A 20,365-nucleotide genomic window follows, 5' to 3' on the forward strand; every position below is an offset into this window, starting at 1 on the left:
CAACCTACACCGCAGCTCACAGCAACGCCGGATCGTTAACCCACTGAGCAAGGGCAGGGACCGAACCCGCAACCTCACGGTTCCTAGTCGGATTCGTCACCCATTGCGCCACGACGGGAACTCCTGGGCTATTTTTTCTTGATGAGACAATATGTATTGTTGCTCAAGGAGATTAAGGTTAAAAGAAATAATAATAAAAGTTGAGGAGTTCCCACTGTGGTACCGTGGGTTAAAGATTCGGCGTAGGTCGCAGCTGCCGCTCAGATTTGATCCCTGGCCCGGGAACTTCCATATGCAGCCAAAAACAAACACAAAAAAAGATCGAGAACCGTTAGAATTAATGCAGCAGAACCGGGCTGTGAAGTGTGCCCTGGAATTTCGTGTTTTCACAACTTGGCATTGTACCTGCAGTGAAAATTACATTTCACGTCATCACTGAGTGTGCACACGTGTGTGTGTGTGTGTGTGTGTGTGTGTGTGTGTGTGTGGGTGTGGTAACTCTCTTCTGTTCCAGATCGTCTTCTTTCCCTTCCTCCTTCGCCTTCCTGTCTTCCTCCCATCCTTTGTGTTTCCCTTTCCAGCCCACTCTGTTATGACTTTACACATCTGCGTGGATACGGTGCTGGGCCCTGAGGTTACGGTGGTGAGTAGGCAGGCATGGTTTTTTGCTTTCAGTGATCTTAGAGTCGGTTGAGAAAGACCAAAATGTTAATACAGTAAAATACGAAAATACTCTCATAGGTATTAGAACGAACAGGCTATAGAAGCCCATTCGTTCAGTTATTCAGAAACTATTTGCAATCATCCCTTGGTATCCATGGGCATTTGGTTCTAGGAGCTGCTGGGGCTACCACATGGCAAGTATGCTACGTCCCAGAGCTGGCCCTCTTTCTCTGTGGGTTCACTGTCTCATGGTTCTGCATCCTCGGATTCATCCAGCCTTGGCTCCAAAATAATACACAATCCACAGTTGGTTGAATCTGTGCATGTGAAACCAGCAGGTACAGAGGGCTACCCATATTCAGCATCTCTTTGTGCCAGGAACTCTTTTAGGTAATGGGATTCAGCAGAGAACCAAACAAGCTAAATCCCTTTTTCCATGGAGCTTACATTCTGATGTAGGTGAGAGAACTTAAGTGTATGCAAGAAACAGGTAAATTAACTGTAAGAGTCAGATCATGTCAGATGTGACTAGTGAGATGATGGTAGTAAAACAGGGCGATGTGATAAAGTTGAGTGAGAAGACGATCTTGGGTTGGATCCTCAGGGAGGGAGCTGGCGTTTGAGCTGAGCCCGGAAGGGTGCTAAGAATCAGCTCTGTGAAGATCCCGGGCTGAATGGGCCGAACGTTGCCGGTAGAGGAACAGGAGGTTCCTGTCTTGTAAAAGAGACATGTCCTTAGTGGCTCAGGGCTAGCAGTCTCCCCGAAGAGAGGAATTAAAGAAGACAGCAGCTAATAACCGAGAGGAAATCGGACAGTTAGTGCTAGGATTTCCCGGAAGGGAAGGTCCACGTGAGTCGCAGTGGCTGGGGCAGGTTGCTGGAGGTGCGAGAGTTGGAGAGTGGGTAGGAGTTAGACGTTTGGGAAGGTGGAAGCGGGGCTTTCAGGCAGAGAGAGGTCTAAGCAGTGATACGGAGGTGGGAATGGAAGGTCCTCTTGGGACTTAGGATATTTCCTGGGACCGTAGAAGAGATGTGAGACCAAGTGAAGGAAGGCCTGTTTGGGAGAAGAGGATGACGAGAGAGATGGATGTACGCAGTGAGAAGCAGGGATCCGTGGTTTGATAAAATCAGCGTGTGGGTTGAACACAATGACCAAGTGGAATGATGGGAGGCCAGAGACCAGTGGATCACTGATCACGTGTGCCTCCTCTTTCTAGGGTGAGTCCAGACACTTGCTGTTGTGCTTTTTGTCCGTTTCCTGATTAAGTTGGCAGCTGCAGAATTCTCAGTTTGTTAATCCTGCTTGGTGGCCCCTGTCTGCCTAACCAGTTGGTAGACCATTGAGGGCTCAGGCCCAGAGTGGGCCAGTTAACTCTGTTCAGAGTTAAACACTGCACACGTGAGTCCGGCTAGAAAAGGGGTCCCAGGGATGGTCAGAAAGAGAAGGGCTGTTTTAGTTAATGTGTCGGTGTTCACGAAAAAATAACTTCTTCGGTCGATGAGGGATTACTAGTGGTATCTTATTGTTCATTGATTCTGCATCAAACAATTGAGAACGTACCTCAGGTGGCCAGGACTTCTTGTTGGGGAGAATGAAGAGCAATAGGGTCTAAGTCCAAAATCGTAAAAGGACTAACCGGGTAGGGTCTACACGTATTTGCTTCCATATCCCCCAAATAAAAACTAAGAGGTTGCCTCTGGAAGATTATCTGGAGTTTCACATAGAAAGAAGTACTTCTTTACATGGGGTGAAGTAAATTCAAAACCATTAATTACTCCAGGAGAGTATGGAAGCCAAGTTTTTTTTTTTTTTTTTTTGTCTTTTTGTCTTTTGTTGTTGTTGTTGCTATTTCTTGGGCCGCTCCCGCGGCATATGGAGGTTCCCAGGCTAGGGGTTGAATCGAATCCAACTAGGAACCATGAGGTTGCGGGTTCAATCCCTGGCCTGGCTCAGTGGGTTAAGGATCCAGCATTGCTGTGAGCTGTGGTGTAGGCCGAAGACGCGGCTCAGATCTGGCGTTGCTGTGCGGAGGCTGCAGCTCCGATTAGACCGCTAGCCTGGGAACCTCCATATGCCGCGTGTGCAGCCCTAGAAAAGACAAAACAAAAAAGATCTGCCTCTTAGAGCTTGTTGTAGGTAGTACTTTTTAAACTACAGTATCTTTCTTTTTTCTTTTTAGGGCTGCACCCATGGTATATGGCGGTTCTCGGGCTAGGAGTCGAATCCGGAGCTGTAGCTGCTGGCCTACACCTCAGCCATAGCAAGACGGGAGCTGAGTCTGAGCTTATACCACAGCTCAAGGGAAGCCGGATCCTTAATCCGCTTAGCAAGGCCAGGGACAAAACCTGCATACTCATGGAGGCTAATCTGATTGTTTCCACTGAGGCATGATGGGACCTCCTAAACTACAGTCTTTGAAAGTGGACCCAAAGGTTAAAAATGCAACACAGAGGTGTTACTCACCCCAGAAATATGTCTACAGGTTTTCAAATCATCTGTTACAGATTTATCATAAGAGCGCCTCATCCTTCCATATGTTTAAGGTCTAAAAAACCTGGATGCTGGTGTTCCCTCCACAGCTCAGTGGGTTAAGAATCAACTACAGCGGCTCAGGTTGCTGCAGAGGCGCAGGGTTTGATCCCTGGCCCAGTGCAGTGGGTTAAGGGATTTGTAGGCTGCAGCTCTGGCTGGGATTCAAGCCCTGGCCCGGGAACGTCCATATGCCGTGGCTGCAGCCACAAAATGAAGAAAAAAAAAAAAAACAGAAAAATCAAAAACGAAACTGAATGAGCCTCCCTCGCTCATAGGAATGACCTGATAAAAATACACCCTGTATTTTGGTCTTTCATCTCCTCAGCTAAAGTGGGAGACAGGAAATTCAGAGAATGATGTTCTAAGATGCTAATGCCAGGAAGAAGGGCCCCCACTGGGCACCTCTCCATCTGTAAACCACCCAGCTACAACCAAGTCAACTACCTGCCTTCCACATCACTCATTATATCCTGTATTTTAAAGTAATTATTCCCGGAGTTCCCTTCGTAGCTCAGTGGTTAACGAATCTGACTGCTCTCCGTGAGGACTCCGGGGGGATCCCTAACCTCGCTCAGTGGGTTAAGGAGCTGCGTTGCCCTGAGCTGTGGTGCAGGTCCCAGACGGGCTCAGATCTCACGCGGCTGCAGCGCAGGCTGGCAGCTACATCTCCGACTGGACCCCTGGCCTGGGAACCTCCATGTGCAGCCCTGAAAAGACATTACATAAATAAATAAAATAATTATTCTCACCCACTCTTTGAGCACCTATTCATGGCAGGTTCTGCGTGAAGTGTGGGCATAAAGTCCCCGACTTTGAAACACTCACAGCCTAGCGGACAGAACACTTCAACCGCCCGTATTTACTTCCTAAGTGCCTACAAGTTTGCAAGAACGTCAATGCTTTAACAGAAGCAGAGGGAGTCGACTCAAAACTTGTTCGTACCTGTCCCATATGATTCCCTGCTGCAAGTGTGTTTTGCTCTTGTTGTTTCAACCTGATTAAACCTTTCCCCAGGCAGGGCTGTCTCCTTTTGGAATGAATTTCACAGAAGCAAGCAAAAGGCTGGCACAAAGCAAGCACTCAGCGAGCATAACGGGAAATAAGCGTTGAGGAAACACAGGGAGGGCCCCCCTCTGTCAGAGGTTGTCTGGGCCGCCCTCCTGATGCCATAGCTCTTCCCATCAAGGGGAAGGCCTGCCAGTATCGACCCCAAACTCGTCTGGGACTCAGGCCGCTGGCAGCACATCCCCTACAAAGGGCGAACCCCATGGAGACGCCTGGGCCTGCGTCTGGCGCTCTTCGCCCCACGACAGAGATCGAGCTGGCAGGCGCCCGTGCGGGGTGCAGAGCCCCCTCTTTCCTAGCTCCCCCGGCGCGCAGGACGGGTGACCAAGCCTTTCAAATAAAACTCCGTTGCTGGCTATGGGTTCGAGCCCCGGCCTCACTATCCTCTGAAACCGGGCGGCTGCTATGTCGGTCCGCCAACCTCCGCGCTTCAGGCTGTTCACGGGCGGAAAGGAGCTAAAATCCGTCCCTGGCGGCCCGCGCTGGGGAAGCAAGTGCAGCGCGCGCCCGGCCACCTGCCTGCTAAAGAGAAGGGGTTACTCCAGGGAAATGCGGCCGGAGGGCAGAGCCGCGGGGCGCAGAGCCGAGGCCCGGGTGGCGTGGGGGCAAACCGAGGAAGGGCAGCAGCCGAGCGGCGGCCGGGGCGGGCAGCGCGGGAAACAGCGGAGGCGGGCGGGCGGGCAGCCCGCGTCCCTCATCCGCCGGCCTCTCACCTCGCTTGATTACATGCATCGCCGCTGGTGGACGAGGTGCTGACGGATACGAGACGCGGCTGCAACTCCGAAGCGTCGGCGGGATCCAGACGGCGCAGAGCGCGGAGGAAGGTCGAGCTCCAGGGGCTGCTCGGGTGCAGGGCCAGGAACCAGGCCAGAGCGCACTTTCCCCTCAGGGCCGAGTACCGCGATCCGAATCCCCTTCCCGCTCCCGCCAGCCGCGACGCAGGAGCCGCACAACGGAGCTCCGATGACGTTACGCGACGCCGCCCGTAACGGCGGCCAAAGAGTCGGCCTGGTCCCGCAGCCGCCATGTTGAGTGTGGGCAGGGCCCAGGAGAAGGCGCGTGTGTGGGCACGCCTGGCGGGAACGTCGCTCTGTCGCCGCCATGTTGAGTGTGGGCAAAGACGAATTGGAGCCCTGTGGCGGGTCGTAGCACGCCGAGCCCGCCAGGCTTGGCCCCGCCCCTCTCGCCGGCACGCCCTGCGTGGGTGGAGACGGTTCAGGAACATTTGAAATACCAAGCCCTCGGGTTGGCTTTTTCTCGGCTTGATGACTGTTACACTAGGATAACCCGAGACTGCCACCGTGGGCCTGAGCTCCGCAGCCGGAGGCATTCGGGAGCCCCACGACCTTTTGTGAGGTCGCCTGGAGCCTAGCGCGCAGTGTTGGAAGCGAGCCCTGCTAGGCCAAGGGCGTTGGGCAAGAGGAACGAGCCCTGCCGGGGTTTTCAGCGGGGCAGGAGCACTGACCTTTTTAGTGCTGCTTTTTGGAATTACCAGAAGTACTAAAAGTACTGCTTTTCGAATTACCTAGTGGATGGTGGCAGAGACAGGGTCAGCAGTACGGCCTTGCGGAGGGAGCATGGACAGGACTTGGAGACCGAATGTGGGGAGGAAGAATGGAGGAGACGTGACTCAGGAGGCTCAAGTTTCTGTGGGCTAGGCAAACTGCCATCTATGAAATCTGAAGTGGCATCCCTTCCCTGGATCCTTTCATCGGTTTCTTACTGCTCTCCACGTGGTCCAGGCTTCCTATGAGGTACAGCCATACCTGGAGGACACTAGCATTTTGGTTCCAGACCATCACAACACAGAGACTGCCACGATGCTGCAAGTCATAGGAAGGTTATATTTACATTACACCGTCGTCTATTAAGTGTGCGATAGCATTATGTCTTTAAAAAGATGTACGCACCTCAATAAACACTTTATTGCTAAAAAATGTTAATTACTATCTGAACCTTGAGCGAGCCATCAACTTGGTTCCCGTGGCGGGTTTGAAATGTCGCAAGAAGCATCCAAATGTGACACAGAGACATGAAGTGAACAAATGCTGATAGAAAAACTGCATTGCTTGCCACAAACCTTCAATGTGTGAAAAACGCAGTACCTGGGAAGCACAGTCAAATGGTTTGCTCCTAATTCTAAGAGTCACAGGGGACAGCTGAAGCCATAGGACAGGCAAGAGATAGGGTTGCCAGATTTAGCAAATAAAAATAACGTGTCCCAAATAGTGCGTGGGACATAATTATACTAAAAAAGGTACTTGTCTGAAATTCAGGTTTATCTGAGCTTCCTGTATTTCATCTGGCAGCTCTACCCAGAGGGCTCTTGGGTAAGTGTATTAGTTTCATTTTCCCTTGGCAAAGGCAAAATGTCTCTTCATCCTGTCTGCTATGCCACAAAGAGCACAGAAAACACAATGAGAATCAAGGCCAGCAGAGATTAAAATCTCCTACATGCTTTATTGGACTTCAAAGAGTCTTATGAAATAACACAGAAAAACCCATGTGAGGGTGTCCAGGGGGTACAAGGCAGTCTGCAGCCAGCACCCTCCTAAGACCAGCCCCAGGAACCCCTACCCCAGGCCCCAAACAGGATCCCGGGGTAAAGACATGGCAGGGAGTAGGGCAGAGGGGAAATACCTTTACAGCCACAGCAAAAACAGGTGAGGGAGAGAGGTGTCTGGGGGTGGGAAGGGCAGGGGGAGGTGGTCGCACAGCCGCCTTGACCTATACCATTTTCCTTGGCCACCCCTTCCCTAAGCTGGCTGTGTCCCTTCTGAGCCTCTGGCCCAGGCTATGCCGTAACATGAAAACGGGCTCTGACAAGGGGAGTGCATGGTGCAGGCACTTGGGAAATTCAGATTATTTCACTTTTCAATTTGAAACTGTCTTTTGGTTCAAATGCGACAACATGCTGCCCAGCAGCTCCAAGGCCCCGTGACAGCCCCTGAGTCGTGGCTGAGGCTCCCATGACTAGGGGAGCCGACTATCCAGAGCCTCAGGAGTCTTGATGCCTAGGGAGCACTTGGGCAGCACCTCTGACAGACAAACCATCCTGCAGGGTGGGGAGCAGGGATGAGAAAGAGGCAGGTGTGGGTGAGAGGAGAGAGAGAGAAGGTGACTGCCTCGTAGCCCACATCTCTGGCTTCCACTCATCCTCCAGCTACAAGTCTCTCCTGACCTGGCCCCTAGCCTGGCCTCTCTTCCAAGCCCTCTAGTGGCCTGTTGTCTGGGAACTGGTTTCGCTCCCCTGTGGGCCGCCGGAGGCCTGAGTGAACTCCAGACCAAGGTTCCCTCTGGCCCACCCCTCTCCCAAAGAACAAACCTCAAATATCAGGTCCTGGGCCCCGGTCTGGGGCAAACAGAACCCTCCTGATGGGGTGGAAGAGATCTGAGGCACAGGTGTCAGAAGTTACGCCCCCTCTCCTCCCCCAGCTGCTGGGGGAAGTCGGGGAGGGGTGGGAGGGAGGAGCCTGAAAGCAGGAGACAGAGAGAAACGAGAAACCAAACCTCAAAACTGGGACAGCAGAGACAGAAGCCGGACCCCCGAGGAGGAGCTGGGAGCTGCGGGGACAGCAACTAAGACATGCACTGAAGTGGAGAGGGGGTGACAGCAGCAGCCTCTGGCTGGGAGGGAGGCAGGGCAGGCAGGCGGCGGTGGTCGGGTAATAAATAACGTGGAAGGCCCCAAGGATGCGGGGGCGGTCTGTACAGTGCCCAGGCCCCGGGGCCAGCCCCTCCCGTGCCCCCACCTGGGGGCTCGGTGTCTTGGAAGGGAGGGAAGGGGAGGCAGAAGACCCGGGAAGGACGAGCTGTCCCGCCACTGCCACCCTCCTCCTGCCTATTTCTTAAGAGGTTTCTTAAAGATCTTGAGGGGAAACTTCTTGCGGCCTGGGCTGGAGTCTGTCTCCTCACCAGTGGAGCCGTTATCCTCCTCAGGCGCAGCCTTCTTGCCAGCCAGGTGGGGAATGCGTGTGTTGCGGCTGGCTGGCAGGGCCCGGCTGTCCCCCGCGGGCGACGGCGTGTCTGCGTCTAGGGGACTGGGGCTGTGAGAACGGGAGGAATCCAGAGGTGGAGAGCCACTCGGCGGGGCCGAGGAGCTCAGCTCCAGCAGGCTGTGGGCCTTGTCCAGCCCGTGATTCAGCGCCAGCAGTGTCTTCTTGGCCAGGGCAGGGCTGTCGGGCAGTCTCTCCACCAGCGCGCCAGGGTGGAGCCCCTCCATCAGCCGGTGGCTGCCGTTGGAAGGCATGGCACTGAACGCCTCGTCTGCAGCACGGACCATCGGAGGAGGCTTGGGGGCCAGACGCTGGCGGTCACTCGTGTGGAGGGAGGACTCCGAATCGGAATGGGTCAAATCCCTGCGAGACACAGCAGAGAGGGAGACAGGCACACACGGAGGAGAGCGAGACGGGGGCAGGGGACGGGGGAGAGGCGAGAGGGCCCACGACGAGGCCAGGGTAGGAAAGCGGGGACGGACGGAGGGGCAGGAGAGAGAGAACGGGGTGAACAGGCCGGAGGGAAGAAGGAGAGACGGACGGAAGCCCAGGAGGCCGACAGGATTAGAGAGGAGGCAGGATGGGGAGGAAGGGCAGATGGGAGAAGCGGCCAGGAGGAGGGAGCAACGTTGGGGAGGAAGAAAAACAAAAAGAGAATCAGATAGAAATAAGGAGGACAAAGGGGAGGGAAAAAGAAAGAGGGGGAGGGGACGGAGAGAGATGAGAAGAAGCAAAAACACTGGTCATTAGGGCGCCGTTCTCTGTCGGGCCAGGGCTTCCCAATGCCTGCGCCCCACCCCGAGGAAGGGCCAGGCCCTAAACGGGTGCGGCCAGGGACTCGACTGCCACAGGCATCTTCCTCAATAAGACCTCTGCTTCCACAGCTGCCTGGATTTCCGAGGACTCGACCCTGGGCTAACACAGAACCCGCGCGTTGCTCTGATCACCACCTTCCCCGCCTTCCTCCCCGACGGACTCTGGGCACGCCCAGGATTCCTCCAGCCTGGGCCAGGCCCCGGGAACAGGGCACATGCAACAGGGCACATGCGGGAAGGGGGCCTGACCCAGCCTGGGGGGAAGAAGGCTACAGCAGCCTTGCAAACAGTCCCTCCCCCACCGGCAAAGGCTGAGATGCTGCCTCTTCAGGATTCAAAGGGGGTCTCAGAGAAGCGCTTCAGAGTCCAGACCAAAGCCGGCTGGCAGCGGGAAGGCCGGGGTGTCTCTTAGACCTCTGCGGACAGGGAGAACGTAGGCAAGGGAGGCGCAGAGAGACAGGACGCGGCCTTCAGGAGCGGTGCTTCAGAAGAGCGCAGCGCCCGCAGCCCCAGGGTCTATTCCAGTTTCCGTCTCTGCCTGAGGCTTGCTGTGTGACCTTGGACAAGTCATCTAACGCCGGTGGTCCTCAATTTTGGGCAAATGAAGATAATACCAATTCCGTTACCTTTCAAGACTGTTTTGGGGACCAAATGTATTGGCAGAGCACTTGAAAATGCAGCAAGTATGGTGGGAATGAAGATGATGAGGCCGGTGAAGCAAGATGACCCAGTCATGGGCCAAGTCAGGAGAGGCTTCTTTGCAAGGCTGAGTTTGGAGACATGGCATTGCACGCTGGACCTGCACACTGTCCTTACCCAGACCCCGATGAGCTGGCTGCTGCTAAGAAGACCATGAACCCCTTCTGGAGGCACCCTCCTGCCTCTACGACAAAGGGGAGATACGGGAGTCCCTGCCAATCCCTGAATCCTCCTCCGCTTTTCCAGAGGCCTGGGAACCCATGGCAGAGGCTCAGGAGAGGGCTGAGGGAAATGTTTCAACAGCCAATTTTCAGGAGACCAAAAAGAAAGGGTCACGGGTAGGAGAGGAGAGCGCAGCAGGCCCCGGAAGGGAGGAGGCTGTGCGTGACAAGTTAGGGAGGCGCCAGGCTCTGAGGACAGGCAAAAGCAGGCGGCGGGCTCACAGCTGCTGTAGGGCTGATTCTCAGTAGCAAACAATCAACTAAGCAGCCATGCCATGGGCCAGTACCTTCCTGGAGCCAGGGAACAGCCGAGAACAATCTCAGCGCCGGCTTCCATCCCACAGACTATTTCAGCCACCTCCTCTGGTGACGACCAATTCTGTCTCATGTTTGCTTTCCTATTTCTGACGGTGTCCTTGCTTCTATCTAAATGTGACCTCGTTTCTCTAAGACCCAAGACAACCTGCTCCATATCCTGCCTTCCCTACACATATCTGAACCACTGAGGAAGGTGCCACGGAAGTGCTGGGGAGCAGCCCCCCAGGACGAGGGGCCCGCTGGGCTGGGGACGTGAGGACCCTGGGAGCCTACCTTTCTAATGCCAGTGGAGCAAGAGAGATGAAGAGGTCGGGGTCCACTCAGCCTCACTCCTCCTGGCCCACTGCCCCACTCGGTCAGGAGTCCCAGCCCTCTCTGCCTCCGTCATAAACAGAAGCTGAGACTTCTAAAGCAAAAAGTGAGCCTGGGAGGAAGCCCGGGTGGACGTGGGAGGGAAAGGCTCACCTTCCCCCTTTGAATCCTGGAGACAATTCAGGCCGGGGGTGTCCCTCCCCCAAGGCTGGGCTGCCATGGGCTCCCGCCCCAAGCTACTAACCTTACTAGAGAGCCTGTTTGCCTTTAGAGACGGTCCTCTGATGCATGGAGCAAAAGAAAATGGAGCAGTGAACGGCCCAGGTGGGTGCGGATTCCTCCCCACCCCCCTCCCCTCTGCCTTCAGTCCGGGCCCTGGAACAGGAGACTCCAGCATCTCTAGTGCCCCCACCCACCGCGGGCCTCCCCGTCCATGTCAGGAAGGGCGGTCCTGCTGCCCAGGCTTTTGGATGAGATGAGGATGAGCATGAAGATGAGCAGTTCTGCGGAGTGACGGCATTGGTCAAGGCTGTCCTTTCGTGCCCTCAGGGGTAACTATCCAGGGCTTCGAGGGGCAGCGCTAGAGAGATGGGCACCCACAGGGAGGAGGACCAAAAGGAAGCAACGCGGTGAGCAGGCTGTAACCCAGAGGCCAGGGCACGGCTGTGGCCTCAACCTCAGGGGGGAGAGGTCCCTCTAGGGGAGTCAGACTTTCGGAGGGTGCTCTACGCTTGTTCCAGGCAACGTCAAGGCCACTATCTCTGACCCTGCCTGCTGTCTTGAGTTATTAGCAGGGAAAGCCCCCCAGCTGCTGGACCAGGCTGTGGGAGAAGGCCTCTCACCAGTTCTAGTTCAGTTACTGGCACGTGGGAGGAGGACAAAAACACCCCACAGTGTGTCCCGGAACGGAAAGCTAAGGTCCAGTCTGTGTTCTGCTGCTAATTAGCTTTGGGACCCGGGGAAAATCACTCAACCTTTCAGAACCCGAACTTGCACTGTGAACAGGAGTCTTTAATGCCTGCTCGACCTATAAGCTTCACTGGGCCAACACCCCTCCATCTGTCCCCTCTCCTTCTGGAGAGTCATTCCAGGAGGAGTAGCACGTCCACGCAGTCACCCAAGCTAGAGGCCCAGGCATCATCCTAGACACCGCCCTCTCCTCTATCCCTTCGAACCAGTTACCAGATTCATCCTCCTCTTTCTGTCCCAAGACCCTGCTCATTAACTCCCCAACTGGCCTCCCGTGACGGCTTCCAAACCTCCTCCTTTCCCTTATACAGGGGAAAATGTTATTTCTAAAATGCGCCTCTGACCGACTCCCTTTCTTTTTGAAGCCCCTTTGCAGTTCTCTGTCTCCTAAAGGGGAATGGCCGCAGCCGCTAGCCTTTCAGAGCCTCTATCATTGTAGCCTCCTCGACTCTCCCTTCCCAGCAACACCCACCCAATGCTCTAAGCACCCACAGACCCGCCTGTGCCCGTTTCCTCTGCCTTGGAAGACCCTTTCTCCGTTTCCTGCACTGGGGGTGCTGGCACAGATGGCACCCCTCTTGTGAGCGTTCCCCCCCCAGGTTCACACTGGGAGTCACTCCCTCTTCAACGCCCCAGAGCGCTTCTCCGATTGCTCTAGAATTATTTACGTGCTTCTGCCAGACCAGACTCTAATTCTTGATCTTATCATCTATGGATCCCTGTGCCCAGGAGAGCCCTGCAGAGAGCAGGTGCCAGGAAGCGTCTGTTGAGGGAGTAAAGGAAGTGAGGCCCCCTCTGGGAGGACGTGGGAGAGTTTCGGCCAGGGTGCGAGAGGACGGTGACGGAGCGGGTGTTACTGCTTCCACAGTCAGCAAACCCCAGACAGGGGAGGGAGGAACGGGGTGCGGAGTTAGGCCGACCTCCGGGAGGAGGCGTCCCAGGCTGGGAGGGGGCAGGACACGGAGAGCAGCCCGCTGCACACCCCACAGCGGACCAAGCGCAGCCCGCAGGCAGAGGCCAAGGTAGAGGCAGCAGAGAGGCCAGGAAGGGCAGCAAGACAGAGAAGAGAGACCGCCGATACCCCAAGCTCTCTGAGTGCCAAGGCATCGCGGCGGCGCTGTCAGGATGGGGCAGGTCGGGGCAGGGCCCCGTCTGGAGGAAATAGGAGGTGCTGTGGTGGTGATAGACAGGGTGCACGTGGACGGTGGTGATGGAGGTGATGGAGGTGGAGGTGGTGGAGGAGGAGGTGGTGGTGGCAGTGGTGGCGGTGGCGGCAGAGGAGCAGGAGGAAGAAGCAGAGGCTGCTGGAGCGCTGGTCCCGAGGCCTTCAGAACTGAAAGACTGTCCGGAGGAAAGGCTGCGCATTCTCCGCAGAGAGACCCGGCTGGTCAAGAGGTGGCCAGCCTCCCCCTCCACCAACCTCTGAGATCCCAGGCCATGCTGCGGCTCCGTCAGGCGCTGCCGGACGCTGCTCTGCAGGCTGGGGGCTGCAAGGAGAGAGAGGGGGGTGAGGGAGGGCCCGCCTGCTCCGGGCGGGAGGAGGCAGCCTCGCCCGCGGAGAAACGTTTGCTGGAGACCACTCCTGGGCCTCTAGTGCCCAATCTGGGGAACAGGGCACCTCCCCTCCCCTGAAACCTCCCACCCGGGGTCCTGAAAGGAAGGGGAAGGTGGAGATGAGGGGCCCAGGTCCGCTTTAGGGACAATTCAAATGGAAGGAGGCCTAGGGCCGACGCCACGGTCAAGGGGATGGCAAGGCAGTTAGTGGGAGACACAGGCAGGACAGGGAGGCTAGGGTTTGGGCCAAGGTCCGGGAGAGCACGAAGAACCAGCCAGCTTAGACAGCCAAACTCGGGGGAAAATTCACCATTTAGACAAGGGTTGACACACAGATAAATTCATCACATCATTAATTATTGTATGAACGTAAACAAAGGGGAAATTAATATAGAGCTAGCTGCTGGAAGGTTATACAGTTGTTATAAATGCTGATTATGAACGGGTTTTTAAGACATAGGAAAATGCCTATTAAAAATGCTCGGGGTGAACAAGAGGCTACGAACTTTCATGTAAAAGAAATGCCTCGAGCCTATGGAATCCAAAGGACGGGAGGCGTCTGAAACCAGGCCTTCCTACTTCTAGCTGTGACCTGGAGCAACTCGCTTCCCTGTTTTAACTCCTAATTTATAAAATCCTGTAGGGTTGTCAGGAGGCTTCAAGAAAATGTTTTTCAAGTACCCAACACAGTTCGTGCACTCAAAGAATGGCAGTGGTTATCATCCTGAGCACGTAAAACTTATTTAAAAATGCAGACAAAAGACGGAAAGAAAAGGTGCTCAAACATGATGGGACTACAGTGCCTTTCTGATGTTCCTATTTACTGTTTTGCCTTTGCAAATTTCCTTTAATAAGCATGTGCCCAGCAAAGAACTGGCTCCTGGACCAATGCTACAAGCCAGGCGCTTGGAAGACGATGACCGTCAGGCCCAGAGGGGCACGTGGGAACCGGCTAACTCAGGAGTGGGCCAGAGCAGCCGTCTTGGACTCGCGTCCACCTCCAGCTAAGACAGCATTCACACCTTTGTTTTTTTCTCCTCTACCCTGACAGGTGGGCCTCCCTACCTTCTCCCTCAAGATGGGAGAAAGGGCCGGGTTGCCAGGATGGCAGAAACCTTGGAACGGCCACCGGAGAGAGAGCGCAGTTCCACGGTGGTGGAGAGCTGGGGAGGGCGGGCCCCCACGGCTGGGGGCTTCCAAGGCATGAAGGGGGCGGAAATGGAAGAGAAAGCAGGGACTGGGGAAGGAAGAGGGAGAGAGGAGGGGACAGAAAGAGAAAGAGCAGGACCTTTCCTTCCCTCTTTCCGTCTCAGCCCCGCTCGAAGGACCAGCAGGACATCCTGGTCCTTCGAGCTGGGCTCGGAGGAGAAGCCCAGCCTTCCATCACCACGGCGGTTCTCTCTCCAGGCCTCAGCTGTGCGGGCTGATTCTTCTCACCCCGGGGCCCTTCCCTGAAGTTAGTAGGGATGATGGTGAGAGAAGAGAGGGGGCAGGCAGGGAGTGACGCAGGCAGGACGAGGGCCCGTGGGGTGGGAGTGCTGGTTTAGTCCCCAAAGTCGGAAAAACAAAAGCCCCAAAGGGGCTCCTCGAACCCGGGTATTTCCAGAGGGACTGATCATCCGAGCCGGCGGATGCTGAGCAGAGAGAGCGGTCACTGAACCTACGCCCCATCAACCAGGCAGCATCTAGGGTCCAACAGCCAGGCCAAAAGGAGAAGAGAATCTGATTTACCAAGGGCTTCACCCTGCGCCTCGGTGGAGGAGGGAAGGGCTGGGGGGCAAGGGCTGGGGGGCTCAGAGCTAATGCCCATCCCTCCCAACCCGGAGAGCACAGGAGCCTTCACGGGACCAAGCTCCACCTGCCAGGGATCCGAACCTTGCTGGACCTTTGATAAAGCCCTGCCAGATACCACCCAGGGGAGAAAAAGCAGCTTGGCCCGGGGTAGACTATCCCGAAGATGTTTACAAATAAATCCTGTCCGGAGCTGGAATCAGCCTGCCGAGGAATCTGGTTTTCTAGAAGTGAGCCCCTAACCCCGGCCAGCTTCCTGCCATCCCCTCTGCACTCAGGGGGTACGGGCTCAGGACAAGAGCTTCTCCATACAAGGCTATTCTACTTCTCTAAAACAGCCTCGGGTCCAGAGAAGAATTCAAATGGGCCAGTAAGGGCGAGGCCCCTTCCTTCACCGAGGAAGTCCCACGGAGCAGTGGCCCTCTCAACTCCGCTCCACTCAGCCCCGCCACTCGCCACTCACAGGGAGAAAAGGGAGAGGGAAGCCCCTGGGCAGACGGTGGGGAGACCCCGCGGTCGAGCTGGAGCCAGATACGCTTGTGCAGGAGACCCTCCGGGACAGGACGCCCGCCCGCCCGCCAGGGACACTGCTTCCTGCGGCCTCGCGCACACAAGCAGAGGGGGACATGGCTCCATTCATCCCCTCCAGCAGTTACAAACAAGGAATGCAAAATTACCACAGACAAAAGCAACAAGGAGTCAAAATGAAGCCATTTTTATATTACGAGCCACTCACGGAGGTTATTTGTACACAGGTAGATGGGCGGGCGGGAGGACCAAGGAGAATAAAGGGATTAAAAAAGCACAGAGACACGCTTAACACAGCAGACCCGCAGGGCAGACGGAGCGTAGGGCCAGGAAACCCACCCACGGGACAGGACGACTGTAAAGACACGTCCTGATGCCAGTCGGGCTTTCGCAACCAGCGTCATGAGTGGAATCACCTTCCTTGGGACCCGCCCCGCACGCTGCTCAAGGGCGCACACCCGGGGCCCCTCCCTCAGCCGCCCCGCGAGGGGTCACCTACACTGCATGGACAAGGGCGACACAATCTCCTCATCCATGTCGTCCACGTCGTCCGTCATGATGAAGTGGGCCGGGCTGGGGCGCGTGCTGCCCATCCAGCTGGGGTCTATGTTCAGGGCAGCCACCAGGGAGTGGATGCCGGGGTTATTGACGATCTGGAAGCCGCACAGGATCTCTATCTGCTGCCAGCGGTGGAGGCGCTCCCGCAGCGCTGCTGTCACCTCGCTCAAAGCTTGCCTGGAGACAGAGGAAAGAGGATGACGGCACGGGCTGGGGGTGCGCCCCGACGGGACGAGACTCTTCTCTGAGGAGCACGCTGGCGGGGGGGTATGCGTGAGTAAGAATCACGATCGATTAGGGGCTCCCTTGTGGTGCAGGGGTTAGGGATCCAGTGTTGATCACTGCAGTGGTGTGGGTTTGATTCCTGGCCCCGGAACTTCCACATGCTGCAGGCACAGCCAAACCAAAAAAGAAAAAGAAAAAAAAGAAAAAGAAAGAAACGCAACTAAATCATAAACTTAAGAACAAGGTGCAGGTAGGGAAGGGTTGCGGCAGGAGCCCAGAGCTGTACCTCTACCAGCAAAGAAGCAGGATTGGGCTGGAGGCCCTGGACACCCTCACACTCTGAAGATGGGCTGACATCACCGATCTGGACCCCAGGTGCCACTTACTTAGCTGTTAGGATTTTATGATCCACATCGTCCAGCGAAGAGCTGTGGGCCACGTGGAAGGTGCCAAAGAGTGTGTTTCTCTTCTTTTTTATCTTCTCAGCCTGCAAAGATGAGGCCCACAGCTTCAAAAGAGTAGGCATTAACAGTTGGAAAAATGAGAAATGCCTTTCTGTGGCTGGGTCCCCTGCTCCTAGCACAGCTTAGGCTGCACAAGAGAAAGGAGAAGAAAAAGGGAAAGGGAGGAGAAAAAGGTAGGAGAAGGCAGAAGAGAGAGGGAACGAGACGAGCAAAGGGAGCCCCCGGCCGTACCCTGGCCCCAGGAGGATCCTGCCCCCAGGCCGTCCAGGGCCGGCAGGGCCGTCCTGCCACCTGCCTCCACTTGCTTCCCGGAAAGCAGGTGCGAGGGACCCCCAGCCACACCCCCTCCTCCGGGGGCTTGAGGACATTATTAGGAGCTGCAACATGAGGGGAAGAAGCCCACACCCGGAAGGCTCAGACCGGGAGAGGCAGCGACGAGGAAGAAGGGTGGCTGGAAGGACGGGGCGCGGGCCGGGGCGGAGGGCGGCCGAAGGGCAGGGCTCACCCCCTCCTTGGCCACCAGCAGCTGCTTCTCGGCGTTCTGCTTCTTGATGTTGTAGTACTGCACCTCCACCTCGTGCGTCAGCTGCAGCCACTTCTGCAGGGCCTCCGGGGCGTACCACGCGCTGTGAGACTCCAGCTCCTTCTCCGCTTTCCTCAGGGCCTCCCGGACCTGCAGCCAAGGGCACGGGCAGCACTCACTACCACCAAGACCCCCTCCAAAGCCTCTGTCTGCGGCTTCAGGGTTCTCTTATCTCCTGTGAGCTCTACAACTCCCCCAAGCGGGAGAAACGGCAAAGACTACCCTCTATGCTTTATATATGAAAAAGCAGGAGTTCCTGTCGTGGTGCAGGGGAAACGAATCTGACTGGGAACCGTGAGGTTGTGGGTTCGATCCCTGGCCTCGCTCGGTGGGTTAAGGATCCGGCGTTGCTGTGAGCTGTGGTGTAGGTCGCAGACGCGGTTTGGATCCCTCGTGGCCCTGGTGTAGGCCGGTGGCTACAGCTCCGATTTGACCCCTAGCCTGGGAACCTCCATATGCCGCGAGTGTGGCCCAAAAAAAAGATGAAAAAAGAAGAAAAGAAAAGAAAAAGCAAGTTCACAGAAGAAAAGTAACCTACTCAAGGTCACACAGTCAGTAGTGTCAACCAGAACTCAAATGGAGTTTTTTTGTTGTTTTTTTTTTCTGCCAGACTAGGACATTCTTTGCCCACATTTTAGCTGCCTCTCCTGGTCAAAGAGCCAATCTCAGAAATCTTCCCTGCTCTCCAGAGGTATATGTCACCGCAATGACCCATGTTCTTTCTGAGAGTTGGGGCCTATTCTTGGGCTCAAGACATCACAATGCGGCAGGAAAAGCACTTGTTTGGGAGTCTGGAAAGCTGATCTGGTCTTTGGTCCACTACTCAGCTGGCTCTGCGACCACGTCCTTCATACAGAAGATCCCACTTCAGTAAAAGGCTTTCTCTCACGCAAATCCACACTGTAAATGAAGGGGTGATCTCAAGAGGGCGTGAGCTCCCCATCATGGGAGGTATATAAAAACCTCACGTCAGAAGGACCTTAAAAACAACGGCTACTCCAGAGGGGGGTTGGCCTGAATGCTTTCCAAAGTCTCCTCTAGCCCAGAGACTTTGTGATTCTCCCACTGAGCAGGGCAGGCAGGCTGTGAAGGAACTCTCTCCAGGGCAGGAAAACAGCAAGCGAGCTGACACTTAACGTGGGCATTGCCAATACAGGCCAACAGACGGAGGGCCCAATGTGTAAGCAGCCCCTCTGCGCTGACTTCTCAGCAAGAAGCACACAGGGAAGCCACACCATCCCAAAGCACTTGGGCATGAAAGGTCTGAAGACACACACAGAGTCCATTACATGCAGCGATTCTCTGCGATCTCACCCAGGCTGCCAGGACCAATGCTCCCCACCTCCCCTGGCCGGATGCGGACCTTCAGCTGGCCAGAGCCCCAGAGAAAAAGGGCTGAAAGCGGTCACCCGGCCAACTTCAGCCAGTAGGAGAGGGAAGTACCCAGAGCAGGCCCGAGGTCCTCCCTTCAGCCTCAACTCAGGTCAGAACACCTTCACTCATCCTCTGAGAGCCAACGAGAGGACCACGTGGTTTCTGCTCCTTGAAAAAGAAACCATAAAATGGCCCGCTCCTGGCTTTAGAGACTTAAAATGAGGAGCAGGTGCCTCGGAGACGAACACACCCAGTCTGAAAATGTAGGATCGTTCGTTCTCCTTAAAGGCAGTTGAAGGAATGGGGTGGTGGGCTGAGAAGGGGAGGAAGGAGGGAGAAGGCGAAGAGAGAGCCCGCGGAGAAGCGCGGGGGTCGGGGCGGCCCGCAGAGGGCTGGCCAAACAGGCTTAAAAGCTGCGTGAGAAGGACAGAAACGACTGCAAAGCAGGGAATGGGGGAGAGCTGAGGCAGAGACAGACACAGACACACTTGTTTTCTCTACGGAGCATTTCCTGCGCCCTGCAGCTGTGCAGAATAGGTAGCTAAGAGGGGCATGAAATCTCCCATGATGTCACCACACCTAGGAGACAAAGCACTGCAAGGAGGAGGGGACCTGACTCAAACACACGGCCAGTGCTACCCTCAAGAGAGCTGCAAAGCACTGAAGCTCTGAGGAGGAGAAGGCCAAAGAGCTAAATTAAAAACCTCCAAGGGGCAGACATGAATCTCTCATAGTCTTTCAGGGCCAAGGAGAAAGAAACCCAGGAGAGCTCAGTAAAAAGGAAAGAGCAGCCCTGAGAAACTTGGACAAGTGAGCCCTGGACCAAGTCCTACTAAACTACAGCCCAGTTCCAACATAGCTTAGTCTCTCGTTGGCTTGAGGTCCTCAGAGCCATGACATGCCTCATGGAACCCTGCATCTATGGGAGATAAAATCATCTGGAGCCTCTACTATTTTTTATTTTTGTCTTTTTACCTTTTCTAGAGCCGCTCCCACGGCATGTGGAGGTTCCCAGGCTAGGGGTCGAATCGGAGCTGTAGCAACTCGGGATTCGAGCCACATCTGCAATCTACACCACAGCTCACGGCAACGCCGGATCCTTCACCCACTGAGCAAGGCCAGGGATTGAACCCCCAACCTCATGGTTTCTAGTCGGATTCATTAACCACCGAACCATGACGGGAACTCCACACTGTCCAGCTTTTAATAAAAACAAATTACTGCAGGAGTTCCCTTGTGAGTGGGTTAAGGATCCAGTGCTGTCACTGCAGCAGCTCAGGTCGCTGCTGTGGCACAGGTTCAACCCCTGGCCTGGGAACTTCCATACGCCATGGGCACGGCCAAAAATAAAAATAAAATAAAAAATAAATTACTAGACATGAGAAGAGGCAGGAAAATATAAGCAATAATCAAGAGGAAAAATAAGCAGTCCCACACATGATCCAGATGTTGACTTTACAACAACTATGATTGAAATGTTAAAGAAAATATGAGAAAAGATGGACACAAAACATGAAAACAGGGAACCTCTGGACAGGGGACAAGAATCTACAAAGAGTGAAATAGGCATTCGAGAAAAATCCATTATCTGAGAGCAGGATTCCCCTGAATGGGTTGACGAGGACAATGTTCACAGCAGGGCACAGGACTAGGGAACTCAGGTCAATATAAAGTCACCAAACAACACCAGGCTCAATT

The 20,365-nt window shown here is 55.2% G+C and overlaps 2 protein-coding genes across 22 annotated transcripts in view; both read right to left on the reverse strand.

The window, feature by feature from the left end:
* RRM1 (ribonucleotide reductase catalytic subunit M1) overlaps positions 1-5,179 on the reverse strand; it is a 38,948-nt gene extending 33,769 nt beyond the window's left edge. For both annotated transcript variants that reach the window (XR_014814532.1, XM_021062424.2), the window contains exon 1: positions 4,975-5,179. Coding sequence is in view for 1 of the 2 variants with exons in the window: in XM_021062424.2 (XP_020918083.2) it covers positions 4,975-4,993 (19 nt within the window). In the remaining variant the exon portion in view is untranslated. The remainder of the gene's footprint in view (positions 1-4,974) is intronic.
* A 1,522-nt stretch (positions 5,180-6,701) lies between these two features.
* Positions 6,702-20,365, reverse strand: part of STIM1 (stromal interaction molecule 1) — a 201,322-nt gene continuing 187,658 nt past the window's right edge. For 5 of the 20 annotated variants that reach the window (XM_013999088.3, XM_084974053.1, XM_084974042.1 and 2 more), the window contains exons 8-13: positions 17,216-17,383; positions 16,633-16,733; positions 15,963-16,198; positions 14,737-14,829; positions 13,011-13,077; positions 6,702-8,619 (exon numbers count right to left, since the gene is read on the reverse strand). In XM_013999088.3, the coding sequence (XP_013854542.1) occupies positions 8,103-8,619; positions 13,011-13,077; positions 14,737-14,829; positions 15,963-16,198; positions 16,633-16,733; positions 17,216-17,383 (1,182 nt within the window). In that variant the 3' untranslated portion in view covers positions 6,702-8,102. 20 annotated transcript variants of the gene reach the window in all.

Source organism: Sus scrofa, chromosome 9 (genome assembly GCF_054392235.1).
Source record: "Sus scrofa isolate SSC_HxYL_T2T_F1_AM1 chromosome 9, Sscrofa_HxYL_maternal_Yorkshire_Landrace_v2.0, whole genome shotgun sequence".
In the NCBI taxonomy this organism is placed as follows: domain Eukaryota; kingdom Metazoa; phylum Chordata; class Mammalia; order Artiodactyla; family Suidae; genus Sus; species Sus scrofa.